This window comes from Ascaphus truei, chromosome 1, assembly GCF_040206685.1.
Source record: "Ascaphus truei isolate aAscTru1 chromosome 1, aAscTru1.hap1, whole genome shotgun sequence".
Classification (NCBI taxonomy): domain Eukaryota; kingdom Metazoa; phylum Chordata; class Amphibia; order Anura; family Ascaphidae; genus Ascaphus; species Ascaphus truei.
In genome coordinates, this window is record NC_134483.1 from 57,623,195 (window position 1) to 57,640,547 (window position 17,353).

Consider the following 17,353-nt stretch of genomic DNA (forward strand, 5'->3'; position numbering starts at 1 on the left):
TGGGACAAGCCAAGGGATTTCTACGCTCCACAATCCTTGCGCCCGTGCCACTACATGCCCGCCGGTGTTTTCTCACATGTGAGTGTTTGTACCTTTTTTTTTTTATCATTGTAATACATTTTTTCTTATACTGCTAGTCTGTTTTTATTTCATTTTTATTATCCAAGGCATTAATCATGAGAATGTGATCTCCTATCTCCCTGTGCCTCAGGCACCACGAAACATAGATTGTAACCTCTCCTGGGCAGGGACTGTGTCTGTAACTTTCTTATGTACCGCACACTATACTGTAGTTTTAAAGCGCTATATGGAACAAAGTTATAACAATATTACAATACAAACTTTGCGGTTTATAGCAGATTCTATCAATATTTTTTTTCCCACTTTTGCTTCAGTTGAAACTTTAAAGCAACATAACTTCTACATTTTACTCTAGCCCTTCATAAATGTCTTCCCTTTTCAACACATTTTACTTATCTATATTCTCTGCCTCTTATTTGCTGGATCCGTCCAAAATATGGACTAGCCCTCTAAATTAACTGCACAATCGTGTTTCGTCCCACCATGTTTCAGTAATAACTACTGTATCATGTCATATTGAGCTTTTTTTTTTATCTGCCATGCTTCATGCACTTCTGACAGTCTGTGATATTGTTTAAATGTTATATTATCTACAGTATTAGCTTAACAGCTCCTGGCTTTTTTTTCCTCCCATGTACTTTAGACTTGGCAACATTATTGGTATTACCTGTATTTATTATGGAAGCTTCCTTACTTAGGGCTATATTCAGAAATTCCCGTTAGCCTATTTAACGTGATGCTAACCTAAGTTAACAACCATTAATCATAACTCCGTGTTTACTGTAGCAAATAACTAACTGGTCTGGCAGGAAGAAATGCGAACACTTTAATAACTGTTTGCTGCCCATCGCTGCTTGGTTACTGGGTTGGGTAAAGTCTTCTAACACAACAGATTGCAGGCCTATCCTACCTCTTCTAACACAATTTTAACCTCGTCTGTAACTGTTACATAGACCCATAATCATATATTATCTCCAACTGTCCATGAAATGTCTATAAATGTATTTATTTGTCAAAGGTTTTACCAGGAAGTAATACATTGAGCATTCCCTCTCGTTTTCAAGCATGTCCTGGGTACAGAGGTATGATAACAATACATGGTTACATTAAAAGAACAGAGGTTATACAGTCAATTCACAGACATTTCATGGAAAGTTAAGAGATATGATTATTAGCATATGTACCCGTTACAGGCAAGATAAAAATGGCGTTAGAAGACGTAGAATAAGCCTGCAATGTGGCAGAAGAGACCCTGTCTCAAGGAGCTTACAATCTATAAGGCCAGGTAAGTTGGAAAATTGGGTACAGGGGATAAAAGGGCTTGTGAATTTCAGATTGAAATGGAGAAACTTTAACATCACCAAACATCAGCGAACAGCTCACACCCTTTAGCTGCGCCAAAGGCTGTCCTTTGAATGTTGAATGTATAGTATTGCCACTGTTAATTTAATGTAACCATGTATTATCAAAACTCGGTGTCCAGGACATAATTGAAAACGAGAGGCAGTAGCTCTCAATGTAGCACTTCCTGGTAAAACATTTTTATAAATAAATTAAAAATAATATACCGTTATTTGAGCATAATGCAGCGTTATCCCAAAATGACAGCTCGTTAACCCTCTGCTAACGTGCACAATTACAGCCATTGTTTTTACATATGATTACCTTAGTGAATAAGGCAGTCACTCAGTGAAAATAATGGCTGTTCTTATTTTAGTTAATATCAAGGTTTGTGCACTGATTTTTCAGTGCTTTGTAAATCTAGCCCTTACTGAGCTATCCTTTCTCCGCACTCTCTATGAGCAATAGTGTTCCCCAATTCCCATCTTTTCCATCTAGCCCAGTATTTCTTGCTTCTCCCTCTCTCTTCTAGTATAAGATCTAGTTATAAGCTAAGGCAGCCAGGACTGCTCACACTGGCAGAAATAAAAGCTACAGTATGAAATAGGAGAGGAACTGTTTATGGCTAGAGTTGGTAGGGAAGTATTTATTTATTTTTTGTACTCACGGCAGAAAAAATGCGCAACTCCATGTTGCATAACAGATTGGATGCCAAGACCAAGTTTGCTTTTGTGAACTTAGTGAGAAGATAAACAAAAAAAGAACCTACAAATAAAAATACAATGGAAGATTGTAGCATGTTGCAATCAAAGGGCAATTTGTGAACATTTTGATTCAAAGCAACGTTTCAAACTGTACAACTACGGCAGGCAACAACTCTTTATTCACGTCAACCTGAACACGGACATTTATTCCATCCGTTTTTCCAAATAGCGCTCTAATCAATCAAAACGGCAAAATACTGTACAGATGGTGTGAAAAGTGATGAAAAAAAAAAGAAAATCAATATAACGAAAATATTAATATGTAACTAATACTAACAATAAACACATCCCACATCATATACATTTCTATTGCAATTTAATGGAGCAAAATGCGTCTGATAATATTTCTTAAATTCACAAAAAAAAATTAATACAAGTTACCACATATGATTTTCCCGTGTTTAAATCTTTAATTAAACTGATTTATTGAGGTTCATTCCAAAAGGACTGCTGATAAAGAGTAACTTTAAGATATATTTATGTATATATGTATATATATATATATATATATACACACATATATATATATATATATATATATATATATATACACACACACACACACACACACACACACACACACACACACACACACACACACACACACACACACACACACACACACACACACACACACACACACACAAACTACACAATTGTATGCAACTAAATGACATGTTGAACACTTATTTCAGTATTATGTTTTGTTTAATTTTATCACAATAAAAGCAGCGTGTATCCATGAGAGATCAATATTTCCATGAACTTAGAGGCTCTCATGTATAGGATGATCCTGTGAGGATTTCTTATTTACAATATTTGAACAACAAACTGAAGAAGGATAAATAGCACTAGAGTAGCACGTATGTCTAAATATAAAAGCAATAACTTTGTAATGCTTCAAAAGTCACTTCTGTTTGATAAAATAACTTGCTCCAACAACACATATAACTAAACATGTGAAATAAGTTTTTTATATTTTATGCTAAAAGTATCTATTTTTGTTAATGAAACAGGAAAGTTTACTTGTAGGATTTCACAATCCATTGAATGATAAAACATGTCCCTTGTTATCTTTTTTTCATCATGACAAGCAAATATTGGCACTTTTTCTTCTTGTTTTGTGGGTATCCTTAATTACAGGGAAGATCTTTAATTATTTAATCTAAAATGAAGTATACCATTACGCTAGATTCCACTTCACATCCCTACTCTATAGCAGAAGCATGGAAAATAGTGCTAGGGTCCTATTATTTAAATGGGGTTAATTCAGTTGAATGGTTGTTTGCACATACCACACGTTTTGGGATCTACCTTTGTATCTTCTCATTTCCTTAGTGTCAAAGAGTCAGCAGCACATTGAAGGGCTTAAACATACTGCTCCAACCGGCTACAAAATATGCAGCTGAACCAGAGTAACAGGCAGGTCAGAAACAACAATGGTTGTGTCAAATCCAGTAGAATTTTAAGTACCCTGAAGAAAGTAGTTTCAAGATTCTAAAAGGATATGGAGCCTACGCAGGGATTCATCAAGCTCCGATGTGGAGTATCGCACCCCCGCCTGGAATTACCTGACATTGATCTGCTTGGCAGTTAACACTGGATCTAGGTGAGATACCCAGCATCGGAGTTCGATGAATTTGACACCTTAATGTAATAGCCAGACACTGTCTCCATATAAAAGTATACATATATGTGTGCACATATACAGACACAATAGAAGTAGTGATAAAATCTTTGCGCTAAAACATTAACCTACAGTACAGTAAACTACTACACAATTTCACCTTCTCTCGTGTAATTTGTCCTTCGAAACAGTGTTTCATGATGTTGAATCATATAGCTATATGTTTGCACTGAGACTGCTAACCGTTCTGCTAGATCTCTGTACACTGACATCAACAATTACGTCAGTTCATATTAATGTTTTCCCCTAATAGTTTATAGATACATATCTTTATGGGCTAAAACAAAATCTACCAGACATCATATTGGTTTTAAACAATACAGTATGTATGGAGTTTGAAGAGCAGTTTGTAAAAAATATATATTAAATACCATCGAAAGTAAATGTATGTGATTAGCTAAAGTGTATGGACGTGGAAAATGTATGCGATGAGCTAAAGACTAGGAACTTTTCCATACATGCTGTTATTATATCGTCGTTAGCAATCAGTGTGTTACTACAGTCTCTCCCAAACAAAAACATAGCCAAACGTGTACCTGAAGACAATGAAAACTGCTGTATGATATGAATGCAACGTGATGCAAATACGACAATGGAGTTAAATGTTCTGTTTTGTATATGTATATGTTTCTTATTTTCTAAGATGTTTCTTATGAAAATACTTTTATACGATCCTCTGCTTTCGCTTGCATAAAATGCTCATTTACATTTTATGCAAAAAAAATAAAAAATATGACCAAGAGCAAAGGAATTAATTGGATTACAAAACATTTTAATCACACATCCATTATCTTGCCTTGATGAACATTTTAGTATCAGGAGTTGTCATGTTCTCTGTCTCCAGCTCAACATTTTTCTCTGATTCTGGCGCAGACACGACAATTGCTTTATTTGCTGCTGCTATTTTCTGCCTCTGTGCTATAGCAGCACAAACCGCCACAACCTCATCACTTTCAAAGTCATAGTCAGGGATTAATTCTTGAGCAATGTCAATTTCTTTGCTGTTACTCTGTGGCTCCTCTGCTCCTTTCATTTGTCGCAGTAGCTGTCTGGCCCAGGTCAGATCTTGTTCCCATAATTCAGTGTTAGCAGGACAGATGTGTAGTCCAATTTGAAAGCTTCGAATTGCCTACAGGGAAAAAAGATCACAAAATACTTTACTAAGATAATGGTAATATAATTGCAGTTATGAACATAATACCATAACATCTTATTGAACAGCATGTTTACACTTTCTTGTTTCACTTCTCCGTGCCATTATTCTTTAAGAGGATGGATAAGAGCATGTGGTTAGGAGGAGAGGATCAGATGAACACATACACACACACACAGGTCAGTAAGTGGATAACACTGGCAGAACAAGGCAAGAAGGTTTAGCATGGAAGTGTATATCAAACTGTGCTTCTTGATTAATCACAGATATTCAGAAATCAGAAACATTGTTTGAAGTGTCCTTGGGCTTAGTACAAGAAATAAGGCAGGCCCTACCTTCCAAATAATCGCTAAGTGTGCCACAGGTAAGGCTTTGTCAGAGAAAAGGAGTCAGAAAACTTTAAATATGCACATCATTGATGTTATTTTATCAGCAAGTTCTCCTATACTCCACTCATGGCTGTCTAATGCTGCCAAGAGGAGGTGCACAGTCAGCCATATACAAGTTGCAATAATATTGCTGTGAATGTTCACTCACTGCATCCCTGGCTGTTAAGGGGTAAATCAAACTATTTTATTTGAGTTTACACCTTTATACATACATATATATATATATATATATATATATATATATATATATATATATATATATATATATATATATATATATATATATATATATATATATATATATACACACATACACATACCACATACACACACGCTGTATGTTTTCCTCCAAGGTTTAAACAGTGGACAGCATTTTGTTTTTTACCAATTTCCCTCAAGTCTCCAAATTACGCTAACACTTGACAGTTGAAACTTGACAGTTGACACCTGGCAGTTAATGGGCCTAGCATCTCTGTACCTGTATACGCATTAGACGAATAGTGATATATACAGTATTCCAGCAGCATTGTGACAGTTGACACTTGAAAGTAAGATTGAAGAGGACCATCAGGGTTTATGGATTAAGTCTCATTGCCAGCTGAAGATTGGGAAGGTGGGGTTGTTTATTTAATTTTTTTGATGGGACTGCAAGCAGTGAAGATGCAATATTGTCAATATTGTTTGGTTGAAGATTTGTTTACTTCGTGTTTCTGTTCTGTATTTTTTGCAGTGATTTTCGGGACAATTAAGGCCAGACGATTTGTAATTTTTGTGGATTAGTTTGAGGGGGGCTGTGGAGTCCCTGAAGATGGAGTGGGTTACGTTAGAATTTGTATCTACTCTTAAACCTTTCAGCATCATGGTGGCCTTGATCAGATGTGTTAGGAGGGAGGAGGGTCTTGAGGATTATAGTTGGGCATCCCTGGTGTAAACATTGAGCTAATTTTTTACTATGTAGACCTCAGTAACTCAAAATGTAAGTCTGCCTATACCTACACACCCCTACGTTGTGCCCACGAAATCCGCCTTTGCTCCCACCTTATTACCTTCTCTAACTCCCGCCTCCAAGACTCCCGTGCTGCCCCCTCTCTCTGGAATTCCCTACCACGCACAATCGGACTCTCCCTCAGCCTTCAGATGTTTAAAAACTCCCTGAAAACTCAGCTTTTCAAGGAAGCCTACTCGCCTTACCTCTAACACCCAACTCCTCTCCCCCCCTCTAACCCGATTGGGACAAGCTGTGTGGCTGGACAAATCTCCACCCTATGTAATATTTCCCCTCTCCCCTAAAACATTAATGGCTTCAGCTGTTAGGCTGGGCCATACTCTAATCTGAGACATACATTATCATACAATGAGCAGCCACCTTACCTTCCGGTTTCATCCTTGTCCCTCATTCCCTCTAGACTGTAAGCTCTCACGAGCAGGGCCCTCGTTACCTCTCTGTATCTGTGTGTGCATGTTTGTCCTCACCTGTACGTAACCGCTTATTTTTTTTTATAACATACATAACTCTGTACCCCATTGTACCGCGCTGCGGAATATGGTGACACAAATAAACGATAATAGTAAATAGATAATAGTTAAGGTAACATCAACGAATCTCACAAATATTAAGGGAGATATTTACTAAGCTGAGCTTCTCCAAAGGACACCTTAATCGCTCATTTGCTTCAACAGGACATAAAGGAGCATTTTGGAACCGGGAGGTATATTTTGGAATTACACCACTTAGTTAATATGGGCCTAAAACCCTTTTTTGGCCTTTGTCCTTGAATCAGCATTGAGAGGATAAACTACATAAATTGTCCATGCTACAGCTGGTAATTAGATTTTTTTTTATTTCTAGCAGTACTGTATATTTTAATTATATATGCAAAATAAAACAAAGGTTTACAGATGTAGTTTAGTCTAGAAATATAGTTTGAAAAGGAACTATAAACAAAGATGTGCCTTTTAATATATACGATTGTATAAAGAACTTATAACGGCGAAAAAAGTTTAATTATGTAGCCTAACCATTTTTTTTTAACTACCAATGGTTATTGCTGTATACCATTTTTTATAAGAAATAATATAAACCATTTGATAATATTTGAATCACAATGCTATAGAAGGTGCCTGGGGATTAATTACATACACTGTTCGACCAGTCTATAACCATTTTTAGTTTGCATCTTTAATTCCGAAATTAAGTCATGTATTTATTACTGGCCATTCTCAAAGTATGTCATCAAATATTGCTCAGAAGATCACCCTTTACAGTCAGTCTTTGTGTTCTAGAACGCATGTGCAGTTACAGCCTATGTATAATTTGGTTTGTACAATAAAAAAGGTATCACAACCTGAAAATCTTCCATTTCACTGTTTTCCCTTTCATTGTGAGAAAAAGGGAGTCAAGCAAACCAAAAATAAAGAAAAAAAAAATCAAAAGGTAGCACAAAAGGGTAATTTAATGACTATAAGAAGTCAATGTTGCATCCAACGTTTCGGTGCCAACATGCACCTTCATCAGGGATGCAACATTTAATGATCTTTTTTGCTATTTTTTTGTTTTTCTGTTGTGCTTGACTCCCTTTTTCTCATGACTGTTACTCCTTGACCAGATCACTAGTCTTAGCACCCATTTTTGCTATTCTCTTTGACCGTAGACCCCTTTTAAGGGCACCCCAAGTGGCTTGACCTGATTCCCCCTCTCCTCTATTCTCTTTCATTGTGTTATGAGGGTAAATTATTTGCAGAACGAGTTGGAGGAAGAGAAGGCCATTCTGTCTTCTGGGGAGAATAATGGAAGAAGATTGCTCTTCACCCATAGTGCACAAGAATATGAAGTAATTGTGAGCCAGCGAGAAAATGCAACGCATTTTAGAAAAAAAAGTGAAGACCGGATCTCTAATGTGTACACAATGATATAACCTGTCTCGTACAGCAAGCAAGCGGGACAATAAATGGATGGAAAACACTCATGCCTGAAAATGAAAGGTTAGTCAAACAAAATGACTTCCCATTTAGAGCGTGATACTGTATGTAAATATCTTCAGAAAATAAAGTAAATGGCACTGATGATAACAGTAAGCAACTTCAAACCATGTACGAGCTTCAATGCACCTTTAAATGCATGAATCATGATCATACTGCAGTCAGAAAATCTATTTTTTTTAATTGAATAATGAAGCTCACTTCTACACTCGTATGTATGGTTGGATATAGAAATGTTACTATCTGAAGTAACTTCGATAGGAGTATATAAAAATCTGTGACTAAGTTCTACTCATCCCTTAAATTAAGTCACTCAATGTTACCGCTTCCATCTTCGAAATATTGCTAAAACTTTTCCCCTTTCTACCTCAGACTCAAACTATTTTCTAATTCACTCCTATATAACATTCAGTCTTGGCAACTGTCACATGTCCCCCTGTATCTCTGCCCCTCCATTTCAAATGCTGTAGCTAGGGTCATTTAACTCACAAACCTGTGTTCCTCTGCTGTGTTCCACTGTGCAACTACCCTACGTCATTACATGTCCATATTGAAAACAAGATTAGAGGTTTCACCTACTATGCTCTCAATGATAAAAATAGAAAAGGAGCGCAAACCTCAAAGTGTAGTATTTAATAAACAATTACAAAAATAGTCAAATCGTACCCACAGACGTCCGTGAATCAACTAGCTTAAAATAGCCGCTAGTGGGCAGCGTTCTTTGAGCGTCCCCAGAGGTCTCCATCACTGTGGGAAATCCCGGTGCTTCCACGCCACGTGTTGTGCTTCTTGACATCACCAAAGTTATATGGACTGCGCTCCAGGGATTTCTTCCGCCTGCTCACACAATCGCTTCTTCGCTCGCTTGCTGTCACCACACCACATTAGTTGCCCTCACATAGTAATGGCCAAAAGAGACCTATGAGTTTTGAGGAAACTTCTCATCTTCATCAGGGGATATAGCTCTCCATAGCCTTCCTAATGTTTAAATACCATTTGGTAACCCATGACATAAAGTTGCCATAGTTATCTGAAGCCTGGCTGCTCCCATCTAAAATACATCACAGTTGACTCACAAGCCTCAAAATGAAAGAAAACAAGATCCAGACAGGAACCGGAGCACAGCCTCCCCAATGCAAAGTAGGAAACAGGAAATTCTTTCAAGGAGTTATTGGGTTAAAAGAACATAAGGACAAAGTCGTGACAAACACTCTGATTTAAGAAGACCATCAATTAAAAATATATAAATATATGATGTTAACATGAACATTTTGAAATATAAAAACTATTATTTGACCTAATAAACTCCAGTCAATTTGTGTATGGGCTGAAAAAAACCTAACCCACTAAGACCAATAAATAAATTTGGATAACATATATGTATACATACATACATACATACATACATACATACATATATGTGCACATCTATCCCAACTTTAATAGCTACGTGTTCATTATAGATTCATACCTAAATATATATATATATATCATAGGGATAGAACAGGTTATGGTGGATAGGAAGGGAGGAGATGGGTTCCTTGAGTTACGTAAACGTGAGACCTAATTGAAACATGAGCTAGGTACCCTGTCTCCATCTTTGAGGAAATAGATCAAGCATAATTTTTATAAATACCCCTTTCTGAACATTCCAATTTTTATCTGGCCACTAACATCACTTGTTTTATTTAAGTTTTAGGTTTGGATATGTATGCTTAGTAGGCCTGTTGTTTATGGTCCTGTTTTTGGTCCATGGTATTGTTTCCTTCGCTGCTTATTATGTTTATTCTTTGATTGGCTTAATTGGAATTTTTAATGCTCTGTTATTTATGGTTTTTATGATTTTTTTATGTACTGTACAGCTGCAGGTCTTAAATCACTTGCCTTGAGAATTCTGCACTAAAACCCAACCAATGCTGGGAGATTTCTGCAGTCAGGCTAATGGCCCATCGGATTAACACAGCGGGGTACCTGCATTTGAATGGGACTCATACTGTGTGAATCCTACGGGGCTTGGAGTCCCATTCAAATGCAGGGACCCCGCTGTGATAATCCGATGGGCCATTACAGCCTGCTGGGGACAATCTCATGAGTTACCACAAGATGGTCACAGATTTTCCAAGGCATGTGGTCTAAAACCGGCAGCTGTGAAGTTTGACTACTTGATAACAATATTTTAATTCATTAGGACTGCCATTTGTGTGTGTATGTATATATATATATATATATATTATGTGTATATGTGTATATATATATACATACACATACACACACAATGAATTAAAATATTGTTATCAAGTAGTCAAACTTCACAGCTGCTGGTTTTAGACCACATGCCTTGGAAAATCTGTGACCATCTCGCAGTAACTCATGAGATTTATATATTGTGACAAACGGCGTTTGTCCGGGACTGTTTAGAACACGGTCTTTTAGGGTAGGTTAAATGATGAGGCGTCACGTAATGTTCCTTTAAACAGGCTATGCCTGGTTTATTCAGTCCCAGGCACTGAGACTGCCACAGTGCATACAACAGAAAACAGATCAAAACAAAAGCTGCTCACCTGAGCGATAACTTAACTTAGATATCCCTGACTCAGGGTTGGAAGTGGCTTTTCCACTTCCAACATCAAAACACGGTACTTTTGCAGTCTTACACAAATGAACAGAAAGATTGAACCTGTTTGGGGAAGAGGCTTCTCCCCTCTGTAGTTCAGCAGCCTTCCAGCCTCCTGGCTCTTGTGGGGAGACCAGAGCAAACAGGAAATCAGTCTTTCATACCTGATTCCTAATTAGCATGACAGGTGACAGAAATCAGGCAGCAGACAAACTCTGGTCTGGATCTCTCATCCCTCAGTTCCAGCGCTTGCCAAACTGTGGGATGGAGTGTATGTATTATAAGGCTGCACTCCCAGGCCAAACAGGATAGAAACTGTCTAGTATCCTGGGAGCCCTATATACGGAATTTATTACCATCCCCTGGTTTCTGTCACATATCCTCCCCCCCAGCTCAGACCTCGAGGGATGAGCGACCATGGATATTAGGGAGTGCATCCTTGACAACCCGTCAGCATTGCCATGTTTGTGCCCTGACCTGTGTTCCACAGAAAATTTAAAGGGTTGTAGGCTTAGGAACCACCTGGTCACTCTAGCATTCTTTTCCCTGTTTTGACACATCCAGGTAAGGGGTGCATGATCTGTGACCAACCGGAATTTTCTCCCCAACAGGTAGTATTTGAGCGTCTCTACAGCCCACTTTATTGCGAGACACTCTTTCTCTACTATGGAGTAATTTTTCTCCTGGGGATTTAGTTTCCTACTTAAATAAAGGATGGGGTGCTCCTCACCTTGAGACTCCTGGGAGAGTACCGCCCCCAGCCCTACCTCAGATGCGTCGGTTTGGACAACGAACTCTTTGGAGAAGTCAGGTGTGACCAACACTGGTTGGGCACAGAGAGCTTCTTTCAGGCTTCTAAAGGCCTGTTCGGTTTCGGGGGACCACTTTACCATTAGCGGTCCTCTTGCTTTTGTGAGGTCAGTTAGTGGGGTTGCCTTAGTTGCAAAATTGGGAATAAACCTTCTATAGTACCCAATTAACCCCAAAAAGGTCCTTTCTTGTTTTTTTGTAACTGGCCTTGGCCAATTTTGTATCGCCTCCACTTTGAGTGTTTGGGGTTTGAGTAAACCTCTGCCAATAGAATATCCCAGATACTTGGCCTCCTCCAGACCAATAGTGCATTTAGCGGGGTTAGCAGTTAGTCCAGCAGACCGGACTGCGTCAAGCACAGCTTGGACCTTTGGAAGGTGGGATTGCCAATCTTCACTATGGATTACCACATCATCCAGGTAGGCGGCAGCATACCGAGCATGTGGTTTTAAAATTTTATCCATCATTCTTTGGAATGTGGCGGGAGCTCCATGTAAGCCAAAAGGCAACACCTTATACTGAAAGAGGCCGTCTGGGTTTGAGAAGGCTGTCTTTTCTTTTGCCCTTTCTGTGAGGGGAACCTGCCAGTACCCTTTTGTTAGGTCTAGGGTTGTGAGATATCGGGCTTTGCCCAGTCTCTCTACAAGTTCATCTACCCTGGGCATAGGATAAGTATCAAATTTTGACACCGCGTTTAGTTTCCGGTAGTCATTACAAAACCTTGTTGTACCATCTGGCTTTGGGACTAAGACTATAGGGCTGTTCCACCCACTTTGGGATTCCTCAATTACACCTAGTTTTAGCATTTTTTTAACCTCTAAACTTATAGCCTTTCTTTTGGCCTCTGGGATTCGGTACGGTTTAAGGTTAACTCGGACCCCCGGTTCAGAGACTAGGTCATGTTCAATTACGCTAGTTCTACCTGGCCGTATAGAGAAGATTTCTTTGTTTCTTTTCACTAAATTCTGAACCTCTCGTTTCTGATGAACAGACAGGGTTTCAGCTATGCTAACCTCTGGGTCAGTTTCTTGATTCTCTGACGGACCTGGGGGTACTAGGGTTAACAAGACTTCTCTATCTTTCCAGGGCTTGAGTAGGTTTATATGGTAAATTTGCTCAGGTTTCCTCCTACCTGGCTGTCTTACCTTATAATTTACTTCTCCCACTCTTTCCAAGACCTCATATGGCCCATGCCATTTAGCAAGGAATTTACTCTCCACGGTGGGAACCAGAACTAGTACCCTATCACCTGGAGAAAAAATTCTGACCCTAGCACCCTTATTATATGTATTCCTCTGTGCTTCTTGAGCTTTCTCCATGTGTTCCCTCACTATGGGTAGGACTGCAGCAATGCGGTCCTGCATCTGGGCAACATGCTCTATTACACTTCTGTAAGGGGTAACCTCGTGTTCCCAAGTCTCTTTGGCTATATCCAGTAAGCCCCTTGGGTGTCGGCCATACAATAGTTCAAACGGGGAGAAGCCAGTGGATGATTGGGGAACTTCCCTAATGGCAAATAACAGGTACGGTAACAAACAATCCCAGTTTTTCCCATCTTTATCAACCGCCCGCCGTAACATGCTCTTTAAGGTTTTATTGAACCTTTCCACTAAACCATCTGTTTGTGGATGATAGACTGAGGTTCTGAGATGCTTGATTTTTAGGAGTTTACATAGCTCTTTCGTTACTTGGGACATAAATGGTGTTCCCTGGTCAGATAGAATCTCTTTAGGAATCCCGACCCGGGAAAACAGAACTACTAACTCTTTTGCTATGTTTTTAGCTGAGGTGCTACGTAGGGGAACTGCCTCCGGATATCGGGTGGCATAATCTAATATTACCAATATATGCTGATGTCCCCTAGCAGACTTTATTAGGGGTCCTACTAGATCCATAGCAATCCGGTCAAATGGTACCTCTATTATGGGAAGGGGTACCAATGGGCTGCGGTACGCCTTGAACGGGGCGGTGATCTGACATTCTGGGCATGAGGAACAATAATTCGTAATTTCTGCCAGAACCCCAGGCCAATAGAAGCTTCGGAGAACCTTTTCTTTTGTCTTTTCCACCCCTAGGTGTCCCCCCAATGGATGACTATGTGCGAGGTGTAATACTACGTTACGGAATGTCCGTGGTACCAACAATTGTTTAGTTGTAACTGATTTCCTTTTATCAACCCGATATACTAGGTCGTTCTCTACCTCGAAGTAGGGGTAAGCAAGTGACCTATCTGGTTGGCCAGGAGTACTATTCTGGTCCCGTATATTTCCCCTTGCTACCGCTAATGTGGGGTCCTCCCACTGGGCCTTCTTAAAACTCCCAGGACTGACCTCTATGTCAGCGAGGGTCTTATCCGGTTCTGGGGTGGTAAGTGTCTGCTCAACATCTTGATTTGGGGTATTCCCTACCAAAGTAGTGATGGGGAAGGGAATTTTACAGCACTCCTCCTTTTCCCCCTTCTTATTTGGGCCCTCGTCAACCTCCATTTCTAAAAAAGGGAAAGGATTTGTTTCTTCTAATACTTCATTATGGTCCGCTATTGAACTCTGGGCGCAATTCTGAGCGGGGGACCACATTTTTAGAAAATGGGGAAAGTCGGTCCCTATTAACACATCATGTGCCAGTTTGGGTACAATACCCACCTTGAAATCTAAAGAACCAAACTCTGTTTCAAAAAAAACATCAACAGTGGAATATTCATGATTATCCCCATGTATACAACAAATTGCCACTCTTTGTGAACTGTTTCCCTGTTTCTTCTTAATGGGCAAGAGGTATTCGGACACTAGTGTGACCATGCTCCCAGAGTCAAGAAGTGCCCGAACCCTCTTACCATTAACCTTTACAAATGCCCACAGATGGTTATTCAAGGGGTCCTCTGGGCTAGGGCCCATACATTGGGACAACAGCGAATAAGGTTCCACGCTCTTGCATTGCATGGGCTCATCATTTAGTGGGCAGATTTTTGCTGTGTGGCCCCTCTCATGACAATTTACACATTTAGGTACATAGTCTGTGTCCCACTTAGAGCCTTTTCCCGGCTCCCCATGTTGGCTATTGCCCTTAGTGTGCGAACCACTGTTGCTGGTGCTGCGTGAAGGTGGTCGCCGCTCTTCAGCGCCCCTTAACCCCGGTACCCTTTTACCGTCTCTGGAAGAGTCCTGGAACCTCGGGTAGTGGGGTTGCTCCACGACTGTGGGTTGCGGGTGCTCTTCTGCTGCATTGTACCTTTCTACGAGGGCCACAAGCTCATCCGCATTGTGGGGGTCACTCCGACTGACCCAACGGCGTAAGGCAGAGGGAAGTTTCCTCAAGAACTGGTCCATGACCAACCGTTCCACGATGTGGCTGGCTGAGTTGATCTCGGGTTGTAGCCACTTCCGGGCGAGGTGGATGAGGTCATACATCTGGCTTCGGGTGGCTTTATCCATCGTGAAGGACCATGCGTGAAACCTTTGGGCGCGAACAGCCGTGGTTACGCCGAGGCGGGCGAGGATCTCGAACTTCAATTTTGCATAGACGTTAGCTTCGGCTGGCTCTAGATCAAAGTAAGCCTTCTGGGGTTCGCCGCTTAGGAAGGGTGCGATTAGACCAGCCCACTCAGCTTCTGGCCATCCCTCTCTCTGTGCCGTGCGTTCAAACGTGAGAAGATAGGCTTTCACATCATCCGAGGGTCCCATCTTCTGAAGGTAGTGGCTTGCCCTGGTCATTTTCGGTACTGGGGCTGCCGCTGCCAGTGGAAGGTTACTGATAGTCCCCCTCAGGATCTCGAGTTCCTGCTGTAAGCCCTGAGCGAACCGCTGTTGCTCCTCTCTCAGCAAGCGGTTTGTCTCTTGCTGGTTTGCATTCGCGTTTTGCAGGGCTTCATTCGTCTGTTGCTGGTTTGCATTCGCCTGTTGCTGGTTGGCATTCGCCTGTTGCTGGTTGGCATTAATCTCTTGCTGGGCTATTAGCAGCTGTTGATGGGCTGCATTCGTCTGCTGCTGGTTTGCATTAGTTTCTTGCTGGGCTATTAACAGCTGTTGCTGGGTTTCATTCGCGTCTTTCTGGGCAGCGACATTGCGTACCAGCGCACCCACCACGTCTTCCATCTTGTTTGCAGAGGATGAAAAAACTTTTTTTTTTTTTTTTTCAAAGTTCTTCAACCCGCAGACCCCCTAGTGTTCTGCCCGCATTCTCCACCATATGTGACAAACGGCTTACTCCGGGGCTCCGTCGTTTGTCCGGGACTGTTTAGAACACGGTCTTTTAGGGTAGGTTAAATGATGAGGCGTCACGTACTGTTCCTTTAAACAGGCTATGCCTGGTTTATTCAGTCCCAGGCACTGAGACTGCCACAGTGCATACAACAGAAAACAGATCAAAACAAAAGCTGCTCACCTGAGCGATAACTTAACTTAGATATCCCTGACTCAGGGTTGGAAGTGGCTTTTCCACTTCCAACATCAAAACACGGTACTTTTGCAGTCTTACACAAATGAACAGAAAGATTGAACCTGTTTGGGGAAGAGGCTTCTCCCCTCTGTAGTTCAGCAGCCTTCCAGCCTCCTGGCTCTTGTGGGGAGACCAGAGCAAACAGGAAATCAGTCTTTCATACCTGATTCCTAATTAGCATGACAGGTGACAGAAATCAGGCAGCAGACAAACTCTGGTCTGGATCTCTCATCCCTCAGTTCCAGCGCTTGCCAAACTGTGGGATGGAGTGTATGTATTATAAGGCTGCACTCCCAGGCCAAACAGGATAGAAACTGTCTAGTATCCTGGGAGCCCTATATACGGAATTTATTACCATCCCCTGGTTTCTGTCACAATATATATAATGAAATGTTGCAATTAAAGTGGGGATAGATGTGCACATATGTATACAGTACATACAGTATATTTTATCCAAATTCATTTATTGGTTTTAGTGGATTAGCTTTTTCCCAGCCCATGCACAAATTGACAGGAGCCTAATTAGTCAAATAATAGTTTTTATATTTTAACTCAAATTGAATTCATGTGAAGTTTTGTTAATAATATAATGATTAAACAATCAGACATTGTTATATTAACACCATATACTTTTAATTGGTGGTCTTTTGTCATTTTGAGGCTTGTGAGTCCACACTGATGTATTTTAGATGGGAGCAGCCAGGCTTCAGATAACTATGGCAACATTATAGTTGCCATGGGTTACCAAATGGTATTTAAACATTAGGAAGGCCACGGAGAACTCAACACCCTGACAAACAGGAAAAGATTAATCGAAACGCGTAGGGGTAGTTCTCTTTTGGCAATTACTGTGTGAGGGCAACTAGTGTGGCAACCAGTGTGGTGTGGCGACAGCAAGCGAGCGAAAGCGATTGTGTGAGCAGACGGAAGAAATCCCTGGAGTGCATGCCATTTGACTTTGGTGACGTCAAGAAGCACAACACGGTTTCCAACAGTGATGGAGGACTCTGGGGACACTCAAACAACGCTGTCCACTAGCCTATGTATTTTAATCTGTTTGATTCACTGACGTCTGTGGCACTGACGATTCTACAAGTTTTG

At 40.5% G+C, this 17,353-nt stretch overlaps 1 protein-coding gene across 4 annotated transcripts in view; it reads right to left on the bottom strand.

Moving 5' to 3' along the window:
- Nucleotides 1-2,287: 2,287 nt before the first annotated feature.
- Nucleotides 2,288-17,353, bottom strand: part of TTC33 (tetratricopeptide repeat domain 33) — a 253,317-nt gene continuing 238,251 nt past the window's right edge. For all 4 annotated transcript variants that reach the window (XM_075588621.1, XM_075588616.1, XM_075588624.1 and 1 more), the window contains one exon: nucleotides 2,288-5,002. In XM_075588621.1, the coding sequence (XP_075444736.1) occupies nucleotides 4,661-5,002 (342 nt within the window). In that variant the 3' untranslated portion in view covers nucleotides 2,288-4,660. The remainder of the gene's footprint in view (nucleotides 5,003-17,353) is intronic.